The following is a 19,723-nucleotide window of genomic DNA, read 5'->3' on the forward strand; positions in this document are numbered from 1 at the left end:
GTGACGGATTGATAATTTGACTAAACGACAACAAAGTGATCCCTCTCTCTCTTTTTTTCTTTTTAATGTCACACTTCCCCTGTCCTGCCTCCAATGGGACATGAGACACCAGTACCTCTGAGGGCACAATGGCCACGAGGTACTTTCTTCAGGTACTGCTGATGGTAGTCCTCGGCGTAGTAAAACTGCTGCCCCTCCAGGATCTCTGTGGTGATGGCGCCGTAACCGTTGTCGTCCAACTCCTACATGGATAAAGACACACACACACAACATTAATGATGGCTCTATTCAGTTAATTCAGGACCCGTTTTGACAGAAACCCCACAGTTATTCACTTGATCTTGCACCTGTGCTCTCCTACTTGAAATGAAAAAGGCCCGACATTGATCACGTGTCACTCAATTCAAATTCTGCCACCTGTTTCCATCGCTAAAGTCGCGAAAGTTTCGGCTCTCTTTGAACAGACCGACGCGAACCTGCCTTTCAAACGACTGCTGTACTCCGTGGTGCGTTGGGTGTGAACTCTCAATACCTCTGACTCATACAGTAAAGAGTCTGTGCCGCTCGAAAAAGAAGCAGAGGAAAGAAACGTGCTTTGTAGTCTTTGGCATCAGAGCGTCGACTGCTCTCTTTGAGAACTTTGAGACTTTTCTAAACACCTCACAGATAAATCAAAGATGTACCTGCTGTGCCGAGCAGCCTCCTCTCTATCTAACAACACAAGCGCTCGGTCCTCTCTCTGGGTCGGCGCTCTGAGGACCGCCTGTGTGCAACCTTGCACCATGGAAGTGCGTGCAGTTATGATGAGCTCTGCACCGTGGGGGTGTTGTCGTCTTATCAGCGCTCTGCATACTCAGCCAGGATATTGACATAGATGCAAAAACACAAGTTAAGGTTTCCAGGTTGACGCTCTATTGAGGCAACAGTGGGACGTATTCAAATAAATTCATTGGCTCACAGTCGTGAAGCAGCAGAGATGATTAGTAACTTAATAGGACGACACAATAATGTGTTCACAGGTTGTTTTGCTGCCACCAAATGGCCATCGAAGACAATGACAGGATGAGGAAACGACAACGCTGCGTGACGTGATGAAACATGAACTTCAGTCTCGTCTCATGCGGCGCAAAACAACCGTCGTGGACGGTCTCCGTTTCAACTTGTCAGGAATACAATTCAGTGGAGTGAATCCTTCATTTACTGGCCTGAACGTAGTACTCTGTGTAAAGAATGACCAAACATTTTAGTGTCCTTATTAATGTCTAGTTCTCATTTATTTACATTCGTTTCACCCCTTTTCTGTTCTATCTTCAGTTCATATAGGAAGAAGAAGCTGTACTATGCCAGAGTGGAGGTAACCTATCCTGTCCATGGTGGCTAAAGACACTTTTTCTGAAGGGACGGAAGCGTCGGAATAAATGATTCCTGCTGGAATCTGCCAGATCACCTGGAACTGACACAAAAACCCCCAAAAAACGTGTCGTCATGTAAGAGGAGGGAACGTCAGTGAAGGGCAAAAGGGTAATGTGTCATTTTGCCCACATGGAGGCAGTGTGGTACTGGCTGTGTGCTGTGTGTGTTGTGTGTTGTGTGTTGTGTGTGTCTGCTGGAGGTGATGCAGTGGAGTCAGTAAATCAAAGCTCCGCGGCCCCACAGAGAGGCTGAGGCAGCAGCTGACCTCTAAGTCCTCAGTGGCTGCCGTTACAACGTGAGGACCACAAACTACACCACAACACGCACACATAAACGCACACACGCACGCACGCCGCCATGCCATCTACATGCAGCAGCGGCGGTGGGCGTCACAGGCAACGGACATCGTTACATTAGAAATGCGCATTAGAGACGCACCGGGGGCTGTCACACGAGCCCATTCCCGACGCCCGTCTCCTGAGAGCATTGCCGTCGCATGACCATGGAGATTTGTGCACCGTGGCCTAATTAGTCAGTCACCACCAGCAAAGCATTGTGGCAGTGAAGCCCTCCAGGGCAGAGGATGCTTCATGTGAGCAGAACACACCGTCCGAGAGAAGGTCTGCTTATATTCAAGGCTGGAATCTAGTTCAGCCCCGCACCACTCCCTCTCACTCTCCCTCTCACTCTCACTCTCCATCCAGCCTTCTACAGCAGTCACAACATGGCGGCCATTTTAGATCCATAAATCAGAATGCATGGCGTCACGCCACTGTGTATAACCTTACGTGGCTTTGCTTTCACTCTGTGTGTGTGTGTGTGTGTGTGTGTGTCTCTCTCTATCTCACTGCAGCAGCAGCAGAGTGGAGGGAAGAAATGTGGAGGATAAAAATGGCAAACATGAAGGAAAGACATTGTATGTGTGTGTGTGGGAGAATACTGGAATAAATACAGGGAATGTTTTGTGTGTGTCCTTCACTCAGTTGTGGTGTCACAAAAAGCAACAGAACCTGTGACTAATCACCACCTAATACGGGTCCTTTTAAGGCCTTTAGGTCCAAGACGTCGTTTTTTGGTCGCGATCGTGATTGTGGTTATGATTGGGCTTAATGCTTGGGTTAATCTTAAGGAAATGAATATACTGTGCGTCAATGCAGTGTCCTCTTATGTGTGTGTGTGTGTGTGTCCAGGGCTGAGCTCACTCAGCCCACTCAGCCCTTCCTTTCTTCACGCCTGTCGGAAAGACTCCCCTGTCAAAGACATGGCTGAACGAGTGCATCTCTCCCTCTCTCTCTTTCTCTCTCTCCTCCTTTCTTCTCCTACATCTTCCCCCATTGCTAAATTCTCTCTCTCATTATCTCCCTCTCTCCCTTCTCCCTCTCTCTCCCCCCATGTGAACACAGAACCATCTCTTCGTGCGACCAAGTCGTCCCTGCCATCCAGCCAAGCGAGAGAGAGAGAGAGCCACTCTTGCCACGGCCATCACCGGGAGAGTCGGCTCCGGGACACAAATAGGACGTGACACCCCCCCCGAGAGAGGGCGGAGGTGGCAGAGGAGGAAGAGGAGAGAGTGTAGACTCTCTCCTCTCTTCCTTAACCCAGTGTCCTGTGACTCTCTCGTTCTCCCTCAGTGGGCCTATGGCTGCAGAGTGGTGGGGAAGGGACAGAGCCTCTGTGACACGGATGACTCATGGTAAAACGCACCACTGAAACCGCACTGTTGACCAATATTTTACTGTTTCTTTAGTGTCTTTATCACAGATTCAAAGTCAAATATTAACTGATAGGACTATAATTTCACACATGACGCACGTGCAATAATTCACCAGCGGTGGAACAGATACTGGTGTTTGATTATTAGAATGACGATCTGCAAGAAGGTTTGTACACTTAATCAAATTCAAGCACCTTTCCAGCACCGTACAGGTGTGGTACATTTATGTGAATGACCAAAAATCTGGTTTTTATCATAGTTGTGATCGCACACAACAGTGAGTTTCAGGTTCTCATTGACACTCTCCAACATATCTTCCTCCTTCAGCTCCTAAGCAAACTCTTCAGCCAATTAGCGGTTTGTTGTGAAAGAAACACGGTCCCCGTTTCAAGTGTTTTCAAGCACTTTCCATCCAAACATTCAAGCCCTTTTCAAACGCCGACAACACCACATTAAAATTCAAGCATTTTCAAGGATTTCAAGGACTCTGAATACGACAAAAAAAAAAGAAGCACAATACGTATAAGTGCAAAACTGCCGTTTGTCTAGTTAAATAAATGGTTTATTCTGCGTCACTGAAACACACAATTTAAGACAAAAACTTGATCTGTTTTTTCCCCCCCCCCACTGCAGCTGCACACGAGAACAAAAATGTGCACGGAAACCTCTTCAACATCTCCAAAATGTAAATACACTTGAAGTCTGCAGACAACAATAGTAAAATGCCGGTAATAGACGAGGTTCTAGTCGGACAGGATACTTATCAACGAGTCAGCTGCACCATGCATGTCCTCAATGACCTCCGGGAGGGAGAGAGAGAGAGACAGAGAGAGGTCAAAGGAGGAAGACAGATAAAGAGATGGTGCAGAAACATGCAACAAGCGAGGGAGTGATGGACCATGTACAGAGAGAAGTGATGAAAAAACAAACGGATAAAAGACACGAAGAGTCAAACGTTATGTCTCTTGTTTGAGTTTGGTTCCCTGAAAAAGCTCCACATGTCAACGCACTGCTACTGTGTGTGTGTGTGTGTGTGTGTGTGTGGAAGCTGGAGGACGTCGTCTGTGCACAGAGGATGAGGACTTTTTTTTCTTTCTTTCCTGTATTCATTCTCTTTTCATTTCTCTCTCTCTCGCTCTCTCTCAACGCGGGTCGGGCATCCATTTTAGCGGGGCTCTAATCTTCAGCGAGCGCGCCTACATTTTGTGAGCGAGGAAAGCCAACGCTCCTACATTTTGAGAGGGAGGAAAAGATGCAAGCGCTCCAGTCTTTGAGCGAGGAGGAGCGCGCCCCTACGTTTTGTATTTTTATTTTTTCTTCCCTTACCCCAAAGGTAGATGACACGTAGCTCAACATCAGTCGACCAAAAAACGTAGGAGATTCAGCTGCGGCGTACGCAAACATGATTTTTCCCAACCAAAAAAAAAGTTATTTATGAGCATCAAAGCAACACTGTTATTACCTTTCATCCTACTTTTATGAGCGATCTGGGCCACATGCCTGATTGTTATCGATACTTTCAGATTTCACATTTTCCTGAATAAAGCACAGACGGAATCCAAAATGTGAAAGATTAATAGATTAAAGGGGCGGACGACTGATGAAGACTCTCCAAAAAGGAGACGCGTGCGACTTCAAGCTCGATTATGAAACCTCCTGATGTTGTGCCCCCTTTTTTCGTTTTTTTTTAAAACCCAGAGGCTTCTCCTCAACACTTCTAGCCCCAAACAATCCCCAGGATTTTTTTTTTCTTTGCATCATCCAAAACCCTGCATTTCCCCTCTTTCCCCCCCTTTTCAAGCTCATTACGTGAGGATGCCTTATCAGAGGGCACACTCACCCCTCCGAGGCCCAACACACATGCATGTACACACACTATTCAAGCTGGCTTGATAAAACCTATTGTTCCATACATGCACACACACACACACACACTCAGAACCCCTGTTCTCCCAATTTTTTTCCTCTAAACCCTAACCCATCTCTGACCCACCCCCACCCTGCACTCTCCTCCTAATCAACTCTTCCCATCCCTTCTCTTTTACCCCCCCCCCATGCAGCTCTGGGGAGACACATTTTAGTGCAGAAAAGGGAGCGATGGAGGGAAAGGGAAAGAGAGAGTGAGAGATGGGGCAGACAGAGGGAGAGATGCACTCCTCCTCTCTGCTCTGCTGCCACAGAGGCTTGGCTACAGAAGCCTTTGATGTTCTGCAAATTTCAAATTTCATTATGGAGAACTCCCTTCTCCTCAACCCTCTCCCCCTCTCTGCTCTCGCGCTTAAACAAGCTTTTCTGCCTCGCTCCCTATCCCCACCGCTCGCCGCCGCCCCCCCTCCAAACTCCCCCACCTCCAGTGCTGAAGTTAAGAAACTGAAAGCCCTAAAGAAGAAACTCTAAGTATGGGTTAATTATTCATTGGGCTGTGCCTGCATGTGCCAAATGTATGTCTCAGTGTGTGTGTGTGTGTGTGTGAGTAATGGATTGGCAGCGACATGGAATGAGGGATTTTTGTGATGACTGATGATCTTTGGTCACCTTAGATCGCCTCCACTCACTCAAGCAAACGTGAACACACTTGTAAAAGATGAGAAACACACACACACACACACACACACACACACACACAGCCTCATGGGCACAGACAGACACACGGATCAAACCCTTTCTTAGAACCAATGCCATTTTCACACCAGGCTTCTTCTTATTCTTTTTTTTTTCTTTTTCCTTCTAGACTCAGCATCAATGCGGCGAGGCAGCCATTTCAGGGCAGAGAGCTGCCATTTTGGTTCAGAGCGTGTCAGCTGCTTTGAGAAGATATGTGTCCCGGCGGCCCCCGGACGAAACTGAGGTGCCACTAAAAAGTGGCTGACAGATCGGCAGCGTCAGCAGCGTTGGTCGGGAGAGAAGGAGGAGAATAGCGTCGAGTACTGGTTCTATTCTGGATGTGGTGAAATGTGCGCCTTTTTTACTTCCTTTCTGTGCTCCGATATTAACCCGGGATTATTTGCATATTTATGGAGTAGTGATTTCTTGTCATGTATAATTATTATTTTTACAATTCTTCAATATGTTTTGTTTGAATGAACTGTCTCAGTGTTCATAGCTCACAGTAAATGTCAAGTAAATATGAATGCATCGCAGTGTCAGTGCTTCTGTCTAAACAAGCTCACTGTGAGATCACACCATTCTGGAGGTTTTGCCTCGTCGCGTGGCATTACATCACATCACTGCACTATGACCTATTCTGTCTACAGCTGTTTCCGTGGTCAAAAGACGAGATTTCCTCAAGTGTAGAGGAAATATATACAGTAAGTAAGTCAAGCTCTCCCGTCTTTGAAATGTTATTATACATTAGTTTAACTGCCATCTTTGCCTTCCTCTCGCTCGTCTCCCACACCTTTGTGTAGCAGAACTGCTCCACTTTCTACTGCTAATTCAATGCATTTGGTGTGTGTGTGTGTTTACTGCGCGTTGATAACCTGTCAGTCATGGCTCTCTGATCTGATTGCCTCCTCTCTTAGTCCTCCCCCCACCTTACAGGTCCCAGCTGCCACTCCTCTCTCACCTCTGACCCCGGCCCAAGGCCAAGGTTGGGAGGTTGCTGTCATGGCAACACCGCGGCCCTATGGCCTGTAACTGCTGACCCCCAGTGTCCTAAGTAACCATGGCGATCATAATTTGCTCCCCTCTGCACCCTGCCAGCCTGTCCATGGATACCATTTAGAGAGGAGAGAGACGGACAATTCCAACTGATGGAGGGATCGACGATGGATGGACGGACAGATGGATGGAGAGAACAAAGGAGCGACGCGTGTGCCATTGAGAGAATAAAGATTTAGAAATGAGTTTCGATGACCTGCTGACCCTGTTCCTCTCTTTCTGTTTAAGTGAAAGGACAATGATGAAATGAAGATGGAAATAAACAGCATAGAGATGGATTTGCTTAACTGAAAAATTATCCAACTTCGAGAGGTTACCACTCCAGAGACCTTCACTTGTCATTCAAATCCCAACCCCAGCTCAGCCTCAGCCTCAGCCGTTATACAGGACAACAACATTTCATTATGCCTATTTTTCTTCGGTTTGCTGATGCTACAAAACTACATTAAAACACACAAACACCAAAACTTAATTCTTTAAAAGGGAGCATTGTATCAAAATAACAACACGTTTTAAAAGACTTTTTAAACGCATGCTCTGCAGCAACGGCCCTGACTTTACACACGCTGTGGTAACTCGGCGTTCGAGTAAATGTCATAATAAAACCCTGTGATGTGCGTTGTGTGTGCAGTGGGTATTATACCTGCTGGAAGGCCACTTTGCTCTTCAATGCGAGCTCCCGGTGAGCAGGGTTGGACGTGTAAACGGCCGAGCGGTACTGAGTGCCGTGGTCGTTCAGTTGCCTCATGCCTGTGTGAAAAAAACACACATACACATACACAAAAGGAAAATAAGGCACCCGCAGAGATCAGCACAATAAGTGCAAAGAAACAGTTTTGACGGATAACCTCATCATTCCACACATTAAAGTGACGAAGCTAAATGAATCCAAAGATGGCGGCAGTGTTGGGATGTGATTAGAGAGGCCTGCAGCGTGTAGGTGTGTAAGGGCTCATGTAACTGGGTTTTAAACCTGTGGTTTTCACAATCTACAAAATACTGTAAAATAATTCACAGCCATCGGTTATTTCCTGTTGCTGCAGCAGCAGCAGAAAATCATTCCTTAATCTTAATCTAGCCTGCGTAATCCTCGTCTTCCTCGACCTCTGGTCTTCTCGCGGTGCGCACGGCCGAGTGGCAAGTGTGTGTTCCTCTGTTGGATTTTAACAGCTTGGCCCTTCAGCCCACTGACAGTGATTCTGGCTTCGCTCCTGCCACTGTCACTTAGGTCGGGTCCAACAAAGGAGCCAAGATCAGTGGTACAGGACATGAGGATCTCGCTCTGCTTCTGTCAGTGGATGCTCAATATTTGTGTATTTGTTCAGCAATTGCGTCCATTTAATGATTTTTAAATTCTGTTGGCCATTTTGGGTGAAGCAGAACAAGCTGGACACATAATAATCACCTTATAAATGATAAACGAACATTTTGCCTATTTACACATTCATTCATCTTCTACTGCTTTATCCTCCATGCAAGAGGGGTAATCTCGGCTGACACAGGAGGCGAAAGGTGGGGTGTCACAGTCCATCACAGGGCCACATGGAGACGGACAAACAACCATCCACTCCACTTGAGAGTGTCCAATTTTCCTAATCTGCCCGAATCTGCATGTTTTTGGACCGTGGGAGAACCCGGAGAAAACCCACGCACACACAGGAAGGACATGCAAACGTCACAAATCCAAGTCTTCTTCTACTAGGTCTTCTTCTCCACTACACCAAACCCTGGAGTTGTGTTTTTCCATCCAAAGTCCAACATTCCCTCTCCTTGTAGCTGTGTTGTCCCCTCCACCAGTTCCTGAGGGATGTATCTGGCTTTTTTTTGCTGCTAAACTCTCCTGTAGGTTCATCACATAGTTGCTGACATTGTCTATTGGCTGGTTGGCTACAGGAGGCTGTCAGAGCCTTCCTTGATGAAATGAGCTTACTGCTGGGGCCAGGAACGAGGATGATGATGAGAGTGGCGAAGGCCCCGAATCAAAAACAGTACATTTTGCGAGCTGTAAACCTCTAACAAAGAGCTGAAGAGAGCTCTTTGAGGGACTGAGAGGAGCTCATAGATATGTGATGTTTGACCTTCCTCAATATTAACAGAGCCGCTTTGAAACAATAAAACATTTATCTAAACTAATCAGAGATAAGGGTTCTCTCTTGACATTTCTATTTCACTTCAGTACAGCTCAATGTGTCTGGTCTATCAACTGGATACAACACAACATAAATTAAACAATGACATTGCCTTGCCAAAAATGTATATAGTCTATGATTATTGCTGTTTCCTGACATCATTTCCTTTGGGGATAAGGGTTACCGCCAATCAAAGCTTTAAAGATTTAAATAATAGTTAATTAGTGCTGTAAAACGATTAAAATATTTAATCGCAATTAATCGCACATTTTTATCTATTCTAAATATCCCTTGGTTTCTTTTTGTCCCTAAGAGAGGCTGTGTATCACCCTGCAGTGCTGTGAATAAAGTGCAACGCAGACGGAGGCCCGCGGTTTAATGTGTTGTTGCCGTAACGAGCTAACCCGAGCTAAAGGAGCTAGCGGTCTTCAGAGGTCTCCTTACTACAGTTTGGGGGTCTGCCTGTTTGGTTGGTAACACTGCGTACGTCATTACTTGGATGTGGGGAGTGTGTAGAGAAATAATCCAGGCTGTGTTGGATACAGAGAGCCCGCTTGGAGACGGAGAAGCGCACAAGCGTTCGCCATCCACTCAAAACGTAACGTTAGCCTACTACTCTTTAGCCCAAACAAGTGTGTGCAGCTGGCCTGTTGTTGTTTCCGGTCTAGCTAGATCCGGTGCGGTGTTGTAGTTTTTCTAACGTTACTAGTTGTTGTAACAGCATGTGAAAAAAAAACTACAAAGTTTGCGAGGCCAAAAAGAACGATAATCTCGCTATAAAAAACTGACAGCACTATAGTTAATATAGTTAATAATATAAAATAGTGTGAGAGAAACCGTTTTCCTGACTGTGCAGACGTGCTGAAGCCACACGATGCGGACACCTCCCTGACACAGTCATCTACATATCGTGTTCTCTTACGATGAAATGTTATCTTACACTGTCGGGTGTCACTGAGTGTGTGTGACCCAGTCTGTTCACATATAATAGCTAGCGATCTTCATCCGGTCTCCACTCAAACAAACAGTGAACTCACTCATGTCATATTATGTTCTCGCCTCAGACCATATTAAATCCTGTCAAATGTGATTTAATACTCTCATTCGTGTGTATTTTTAAAAAGAAAAATGGAAAATGACACACATTTAAAATATTCCCTTGCAGCCCTGAGTAAAACAGAATGGAGGATTGTAAACATGGAGGAAAAAATACAAAAAGAATCTCCCCAAAGCAGGTAGTTCATGCTTTTCTTTATCCCTCCATTTTCATCTCAGCTGGTGCTCCCTTCAACAGATCCTAACTATAAAAAAAGGTATTCAACAGTAGTTGTATTTAGTCAAATACAATATTTGACCATTTATTACTACATGTTTAAATTTCAAGGATTTGCACTACAGCTTTATGTCAGCGTGAGGGAACATGAATGCATGACTAAAACACCCCTGATTTGACATCCTACAATATTTTAATCAAATTATCTATATTTTTTCCTCCCGTCTCCAATCATTCTCCACTCTTTCAATTTCCCTCGTTCTGCCTCTGCTTTCATCTCTCCATTCACGCTCTTTCCCTCCATCGCTGCAGTGCTGGACGACGGCCATCTTGCTCCCAGCGCTGTTGTGCAGCGACGAGGCTAATGGAGGCCTCCCTCTCTTTCAAAGGCCACCATTAGCCTCTCTACCGTTGGCCGTACCACCAGAGCCTTTACTCTGATAGGCTGGCTGCGTGGCCTCGGAGCTTTGCTGTTCCCTCTGACCTCCCCTGTTGACCCCCGAGGTTCTGACCAACACGCACGCACGTTTGTGTGGACACTCATAGACACTATTACCCTAGCCATCACAATTAAATGCCAAACCCCAACCTAGTTCTAACCCTAAAAGCAGGTTTTAATCCCCAAAAAAGCCTGTTAAAATTGTGTGGACCAGCCAAAAATGTCCTCACAAGGTCAAGATGTCCTCACAAAGATCAACTGCTTGGCTATGTGGACAACTGGTTTAGGTTTTTGCTTCGACTTCCATTTATTTGGACAGTCTAATAAAAGCTGCATCCCAAAAACCTAACCATAACCTGTTGTTGACGACTAACCCCAAACTTAATCTAACAACAATTTATATCAAAGCCATAAACTTAACCAGAGTCTCAGAAATTAGTGTGTATAATGTCTCATTAGGACCAGGTTTCGGTGTCCGTGAGGCATAGCAGTCCTGACATGGTCAGTCTTTATGCCAGAAAAGGTCATAAAGAGGTAACACACACACACAAGATTATGTATGGACAAATTATGCATAATAATTATGATTATTATACAACCAGCCATTTATCATCACACTAATGATTTGACTGCTTTAATTTGATTAAAGTCATTTTACTGGATAACAATTCATCTTTCAACTTACACACACACAGAAAAAAAAGGTAGAGCTTCAATATCACAAGAAAAAGCAGAGTCAGGAAAGACTTTTCATGTCAGAGACGTGCTTGAAGACGACGTTGTGTTACATCAAAGTCACAGTGGCCACAGCTACCAGTATTAGCCATTTCCAACGGAAACACTGTTCATTTGAATCTCATCTTCAGAGCTCCCTCCGCCATCACAAGACCCAAAACACCAGCCTTGCTTTTGATGATATTACACAAACTCATCATACATTCATCCCCCATAAGCGTCCTCAAGAAGCCCTCAAAGAACTTCAACAGCAACAATACCACCCAAAAACTCCCGCTTCTCCCCTCCCGCCTCCACCACCCTGTCGCTCTCTCCATTTTTAACAGCCCCCATCGTTATTTTCTCCATCCATCAAAGGTGGTAGTAATTATTAATGAGAGCCTCCCTGTTCTCCCTGCATTATGCATGAGAGCCTTGCCTCTGAAAGCAGAGGGTAATGGGGGGTGGACAAAAGGGGAGGGGCCAACGGGTCAGGACGCATGCACACGCGTATGCACACACGCCGCCTCTGGGGGTCATCGACCTACACCCACAAAAGCCACAAATATTAATTAATTGCCGCACCTCTAAATCAGAAAATGTATAAGTTACCCCTTCGACACAAAAGGATGCAAAAATGAGACAAAGTGGGAGGGCACCTCCTGGGGAGGGAGGGAGACGTGGGAGGGAGGGGGTGCTTTCTCTAACATTCAGGCACAAAACTGTACACAGTTTTTGGCGTTGTCATCTTTAAACCTTCATGCAACTCTGTAAAATCTAGATTTGCGCTGAAAAAAAAAATTAAATTCTCATTTTCAGATGCAAAAAAGATCAGTCGTACAAAATTCATACTGCAATATCTTTTCTGTGCGTCCACTGCCTGAAGAGCGGTGAAAGATAAGGACGGGCAGCGGGACACTGAGGACATTGAGCAGCTATACTCAGGTTAAATTGCACGTAGCCTGCTATGAAAACTGGAGAAGAGGAAGGACAAAGTGTTTGGTCACTGTACCAATGTGTGTCACACTTTCACAAGGCCCGGCCTCCACCACTCAGCTGACCCCGGCTTATTCTCCCCTGCTGTCTTTCACGCAGATCCCTCATCTGTTAACAACCGTCAGAGCTGAGATTAGCACAACCTCTCCCTTCATTTCCTGTGCAAAAAAAAAAAACAACCAAAAGAAGATTTGAAATAAGGTAAAATAAAATCTTTTAATTGCAGAGATGAGGAAATAAACATTTTGGCAGTCAAGCTGTTGTCAGTGTCTGGTTCTGCGTAATTAGTGACTTATTCATACTTGGGAGTGTGGTGGAAAAACATGAAGTGAATGTGAACCAATTAGGGCATAGAGCGTTGTGTTTCACGTCTTCGTTCTTTGAATCCACCTCGCTACGGACGTTCAGCAGAAACTAACTTCAGCCAATTCAGGTCAGGAGGCAAGACACCTGCCTTTGCACACGTTGAAATATTGACGCTGACCAGTTACGGCCATCTCCACTCTATTGTCACTCGAGTGTGTGTGCGTGCGTGTGTGTGTGTAAGTGTTTATGTGTGCAGGATAGTACTCAGGATTGTGATTCTGTGCCCTGTGGTCCTGTTATGACTGCATGCGTGCGAGGCAGGCAGAGTCCTCTCCTCCTCTTCGCTCTCAGCTGCTATTTTTGCCCTGTTCTTATGTAAGCTGCTCCTGACGGGCTGGAGACAGAGGCAGAGTACGGCGCTTGAATAGTGAGAGAGCATCCCTCGCAGATGCACTACAATCTCCAGCACGTGCAAATACACACACACAAATGAATTGTAAGTGCATTGTACATGTGTATATATATATCTATGTATATAGATATATATGTATATATATATATAGAGTATGTGACATATGCAAATGCAAAGGCAAATAGAAAGTGATGCTCTGCTGGCTGTCAGATGGTGATACTACACATACTGAACCAACCTTAAACCAATAGCAGCCCTGTGTGTGTGTGTGTGTGTGTGTATGTGTGCGCCTCAGCATAAAAATAATAATAAAATATATATATATATATATATATATATATATAAACATAATACATATACATGTGTATGTGTATATATATACATATGTAAACAGAGAGAGGGAGCAAGAGTACAATATTATGACTAATTGTGTAGATAACTCATTTATTTCCATTTTTTTCTTTTCTTGCTCTCTAACTTCCTGAGTTGATGTGTTTTTTTTTTATCCATGCTCTCTAACATGATCACTTCACGGTCCCGGGCATGTTGTCAGAGCTCTGTGACTTGTGCCGTTTTATTTTTAGCTGCATCCAAAATCAGTCGAGGTGAGAGCGAAAAATGCAGTCCCCGCTAATGAAATCCCAAACAACATTATGTGGGATAATAATAATAATAATAAAATGCATTCACGTTTGCCGTTCAAGAAAAATATTAAAGAATATCCACATTCGGTGACGTGCATGATCCAGATTTGGGAAGAGAGGGGGTATTTTAGTCACATTTAAAAAAGGGTTTGCACTTAATTATAAATTGTTTGTTTGTATTCTTCCAGTCAGTGTCACTTCTCTGCAGGCCAAATGTGTAAGAAAATACTGATGTTTTTCTACTGCTGCGTGCATTTAGAATAATTCTGATTCATCTGATTTTGTGTGATGTTTAATTTCACAGCACACGTGGCAGTTGCATTCATTTCAGATTAAGGTTTTCAGCACTTTAACTCTATGTACTGTATATTTGTGAGTATTTTTACTATAAATGTCACCAAAAGTGAGTTCTTTGTCTCTAATCAACAAATGAAGCTAAGGGTGAGATATAATCATTTCTTCCTTCTCACTGCTTCGTTCTCCCATACTGTTTTAACTCTCTCTCTCTCTCTGTGAGAGTTTGGATTTCTACGCAAAAGTGCACAAAAAGAAAAGAACAATGTTGTTTTTACAAACAAAAGACGACTTTAAAAAGGAAAAAAAAAAGAAGCAAAATTGGAAACCTCAGCAAAATCAAATGGATCTCCACCCCCACGCAGTACACACACACACACACACACACACACACACACGTGCCGCAATCTCCATAAATTAGGGCCGTCGGCGTGTGTGAGGGTGAAAAAAATGACACCTGGTAATGAGCACGCCATTCTCAGCCAACCACGGGAGAAGGACGGGGTTGACTTAGAAGTGTGGGGGTGGCAGAGGTCGCAGGTCAGAGGTGAAGGTCAGATCCTGTGGGGTTTGGCTTTAAGATGGAGGAGAGACACCCCTAAATTAAGGGATGCGGTGACACACGGGGGACACTGAGGTACCCCAACTGGGAATTGGCGTGTGTCGCAGCCAGCTGGGGTGAAGATATTATATAAACGGAATATTCAAGCTCATTTCAATTGTCAGAAAGTAACTGCCGCCACAGCATGACTTAGCAGGTTGAAGACTGCTCAAATAATTACCTTTATATTCTATGTGTGAACGCTATTTTTGTTGTGCAACACTAAGATTATTTTGCCTCAACTTTTCCAATGCGTTTTACCAAAAATAAACACTTTCTCTTCTTCTTCCTCTTTTTTTGGGGGCGAGAGAGATGGAAAGAAAGAGAAAAGGAGAGAAGGAGGGTGATATGGTCTTTGCCTATACTGTATGTGCATATGTGTGTAATATAACTCTTTCCTACGACGCGACTCCTCCACCTACAAGGGCGAGCGTGCACGTATACGTGGAAGCGCTATCAAACGAGGGCAGCCGCGTCAGCCATCTTAGCTGTGCATTTGCGTTTCTGTGTGCACCGGCGTGTGCCTGTGATGCCTGTTCACTGACGCAGCAACAGCAGCCCGCACCATAAATACTGCATGACCTCAAAAAAAGACGGGAGAGAGAGGGGGAGAGAGAGAGAGGATGGAAGGAATAAAGGAAGGAGGAAGGAAAGGAGAGGAAAAGAGATGAGGAGGAAACAAAGAGGAGGAGGGGGGAAAGCCGCGATTGTTAAGATGAAGGGCGGCAAAGGGGGTGACTAAGAGATAAAAGAGGAGTGAGTGGATGCAAGTGTGTTTGTGTGATGAGCGGATGGCCTCGGGGAGCAGAGGAGGCTCTGAGCCGCGATGCGGATGTGCTGACGGGTTTTGGGCCATTTTGCTCACTCACTTGCCCCCTCTGCTCCGCTGACTGCACGGGGAGGGGGGGACAGAGGTGGGGACAGGTGAGGCTGGGTGAGGAAGGAGAGGGTGAGACGGGAGGAAAGCGGGAGATGGGAAAGAATTTATCAGCGGGAAGGGAAGGAGTGAAAGACAGAGAGAGAATCATAGTAAAGGGCTGGGGAGGATCACAGGTGACCCTAAAATAAAAATATAAAATAGGTTGGGAAAATAAAGAGGGTGAGTTTCCATGGTGCAGGTTAAAGAAGTGGGTATAGTCTCTCTATGGGGCCTACAGACTTCTGAGGAAGCATTCGTTTAAAAAACAAACAAACCCTGACATGTCATTGGTGCAAGTGTGTGCGCTCTGTGCATGCATGTATGCGTGCGTGTGTGTGTTCTGCTTATTCGCATTCATGCACAAACGGAGTAAAGCTGTCTATGAGCGGGCATAATGAGCCGCTTGTGCATAATGTGAGGGGAACCGTATGCTGGCGTACAAAAAACGTGCGGGTGATAGACGCGCCGTGCGCTCAAGAGCACAATGTGTTTGCATTCGAGCGCCGCCGATTCCGAACACATCAAATCAATGTTCTCCAAATATAGTGATGATGAAAGAGAGCTGCCGTTATCCTCCGTCATGTGGGTGTCACTGGGGCTGCGGAGAGTCGCTCCGCGCTCAAGTGTTTTCCACTCGCGTGAGGAAAGTTGTGCTACCGAGGAGTTGTCATAATGCAGACATGAGAAACTTATAATATGGGAGCGTCTTAAATCAGGGGTCTTTATGCAACTTCCCAGGGAAGCCAGCAGATTGAGACTAGTGTTGCTGAATATGGAAAGAGGGCACACAGCAAAGGCTGCTGGGAGTTTCTGATTGGCTGCTAATGTTGCTATCCAGGCCGGGATTGGTGGAGCTGACGCAGCACTACATCACGTTGTCGGGACTAAACCCTTTTGAACTAAGGCAAAGCAGGGAGGCACAGAGCTCAAAAACACAAACACAAACTCACACGCGCACACACTATTGCAGCTACACACCCACACATTAAAAAGAAGTAATGCATGCTACTGAATATGTATATGCATGATGCTTCATGAGCGTCTATAAGCAGGATGGGCTCTGTGTTGACACGTGTGAGGAGAAAAAAAAACAGAATCCATAATGTTCCCAGGCTCATCTCCATATACGATGAGCTCAAGCGAATCTGGGCAGTTAAAAGGCAAAGGAGCAAACTTTTTTTTTATAATTTATCCATTCTCTTTTAAGCTCAACTCCAAGGTGGACAGAACAAATTGGGAGCCTAAGCTTGCGTGAAGGCACAGCCAAGCAGGCCAACTTTTCCACCTCTCCACACCACGTTTGTCAAATCAGAGGACTTTCTGCGAGACATGATGCCCAGAATCGGGGAAAACAGATGTGGCAGAGATGAAAACATCAAGGCTGAAAATTCATGCGCGTGAGTACGGGGTTCAAAACATGCCAGCTGGTCTTGACTGTGACAAAAACAAACAAAAAAAACCCCAAACTATAGCAGAATACGTAGACAATAAGCTGCATGGCATTAATAAAATATGAGATGAGACAAGGCAGTGAGTCAGGGGAAATGCATGACTACTCTTTTGGCCTCATCGCCCTGTGGCATGTTGGCTTAACTCTGCCTGTGCCTTTGCCCACAGTAAAATGCGTCTCTGGCCCTCGGCTACAGAGAACAGGAGAAGAATCTCTTCTGACTGGCACTCTCGTGGTTTCTCAAATGAACCTCGACGCTCGGTAGTTCCTGCTCGCCGTGCCTCCCGCTGTAAACCCACCTCCAGCTGGAGAGGGGAAGGGAAATGCAGAGAAAGTGTGAGTGTGGGTTTATTTTTGAAAGCTGTTCAAAAAAGGGGCAGACATTTTAGTGAAATCATGGATGATGTAAAAAAAAAAAAAAAGACAGAAGTGACACAAGAGTGTGTGTGTGTGTGTGTGTGTGTGTGTAAGCCCATTTTAAAGCTGAAGGTCTGGCCTATGAATCTTTGATCTCGTCCCAACTTGTCAGGACACTCACTTCATTCAATATGAGCGAGCAGAGTCTCACTCTCTCTCTCACACACACACACACACACACACCCTCCTGGTGCATTAATGTTCTTACATCACCTTCTCCAGCGAGCAGAGAAAACATGTGAGCAAGAAGACCCAGAGACATGGCAAGACAGGTTTTCCTGGTCGGGGCTCATGTCATCATCACAAATGTCAAGCTCACTTTATACTGGAAGTCATGTAACCACGTCAGGAACCACGTCATCACACAACACTATGAAAAGTTTGAATTAACAGCAAGAAATATTACACCATCAGACCAGCCACGTTTCCTGTGACTGACAAATTCAGAAGCGCCGTCAAAGGAATAAACCCACCTCAAATCAAACAGCACAATAAAACTAAAAGACAGAAGCAATGGCAAGATAAATGCATTCCGCACATTGTTCTTAGTGGACAAAGTACATGTAATGCACATACTTTAACACAGAGGTTGTTTTTTTGTTTTTTTTTGTATTTAGGGCTTGGACAAGCACCACACTGGTGCGTCGCTCCCTGGTTCTCCATGGATGGCTGGATCTCAGACACATTAACACTGTCTGGCATTGACTTGCACCCATGAGACTTCCCCCACCACAACGCACACTCAGGCACACGTCTGGGCATCATCCTTCTGCTCTAATACACCCTGTGCCTCTTGGGACTGGTCTTATTTGAGGGCAGTATTTGGGTGTGAGGGGCTGTGTGTGTGTTGCTACCTTGTGTAGGATTGTGGTGCTCCCAAAAGCGTTTAAGCAGCTCCTCGATGCTGATTTCTTCGGGGGAGAAGACCACCCTCACCACCTCAGTGTGCCCGGTCAGACCTAAAGGGACACACAAACACAAACCAAACGTGCCTTGATTAAATTAGAAAACAAAAAAAAGAAACACTAAAAGCATCATGTAAGGAAAGACAGCTACAAGGTTCTGGGTCTACAAGTCATGGCATGAAGACTGAAGCCACACAGCTGATATTGATTTTGACACTATGGGAGAGAAGAGTGAAAGTGCAATAAAATCTGGAGTTTATGGTGGCAGTTACTAAAAAGAACACACACACACACACACACACACACACACACACACACACACACACACACACACACACACACACACACACACACACACACACACACACACACACACACACACACACACACACACACACACACACACACACACACTCCTGTCTGTAGCTGCCAGAACCTTAAAGTGGGGACTGCTATGGTCTCACATGCAGGTGCAGGCACATGGACATACCCACATGTATTCACAACAGAAAATGCACACACACACACACGCGCAAATCCAATCACATTTAAAGGAATACTTCACCGATTTGCATTTAGCTTTGTATTACTAGAATAGGGCTAGTATTTTTGAAAAATTGTGCATCCCAACCTCAGTTTCCCCTGAGTCGAGAAATATCTTCATTCTTGTCTTTCTTAAATGCCCACCAGTGACAGTTGGTCCAAGCCTTGAAACTGCACCGCTAATTCCGCACTTTTTAGACACACTCGTAGGGGGACAGGACCTTCCCAGAATGACACCTGTTAGCGTAACTGTTAGCAAAGATGGCGGACACTGTTTACATTCTGGGAAGGTCCTGTCCTCCTACGAGTGGGTCAAAAGTGAATTAGCATTGCAGTTTTTTAAGCACAAAAAAAAAAGAATGAAGATATTTCTACTCAGGAAAATGTACATTCTGGGAATGAGGTCCCTGAGTGGGTCTAAAAGTGCAGAACAAGCATCACTGGTGGGCGTATCAAAAAAAAAAAAAATTCTTGACTCAGGAAATTTTGAAAAATGCCACTATTCTAGAATTACAAAGATAAATGCAAATTGGTTAAGTATTCCTTTTTTTTGGGGGCAGCATATGGTTGTATTTAAAGGGGCAACCTTTTTATAAATGTCCAGGTGTACAACACACGTACAGTATATACACAAAGATGCATCAGGTGCATTGCAGACAATAGGCTAAAGCTTGCCAAATTCACACATCTGGCCCGAGACCCGCTCTCTGTCTCAGAACTATACTCAGCACACCCAAAGGATCATCTTGTGCCAGATGATCATGGAGGACTTCACCTGTTTAAATGCCTGTTTAAGAACAGACACAGTTTTCCAGCGGACATTCAGACGGTTTCAACGAGCGCAGCCTTTACTGGAGCTGTTAACACTTGTATAACACTCCATCTAGTTTCTCT

At 45.1% G+C, this 19,723-nt stretch overlaps 1 protein-coding gene across 1 annotated transcript in view; it reads right to left on the bottom strand.

The window, feature by feature from the left end:
- si:ch1073-358c10.1 (mitochondrial peptide methionine sulfoxide reductase) overlaps nt 1-19,723 on the bottom strand; it is a 30,552-nt gene continuing 10,829 nt past the window's right edge. The window contains exons 4-6 of the mRNA XM_044048254.1: nt 18,236-18,340; nt 7,431-7,537; nt 1-242 (exon numbers count right to left, since the gene is read on the bottom strand). Of these exons, the coding sequence (XP_043904189.1) occupies nt 69-242; nt 7,431-7,537; nt 18,236-18,340 (386 nt within the window). The 3' untranslated portion in view covers nt 1-68. The remainder of the gene's footprint in view (nt 243-7,430; nt 7,538-18,235; nt 18,341-19,723) is intronic.

Source organism: Solea senegalensis, linkage group LG16, assembly GCF_019176455.1.
Source record: "Solea senegalensis isolate Sse05_10M linkage group LG16, IFAPA_SoseM_1, whole genome shotgun sequence".
Taxonomy (NCBI): Eukaryota; Metazoa; Chordata; class Actinopteri; order Pleuronectiformes; family Soleidae; genus Solea; species Solea senegalensis.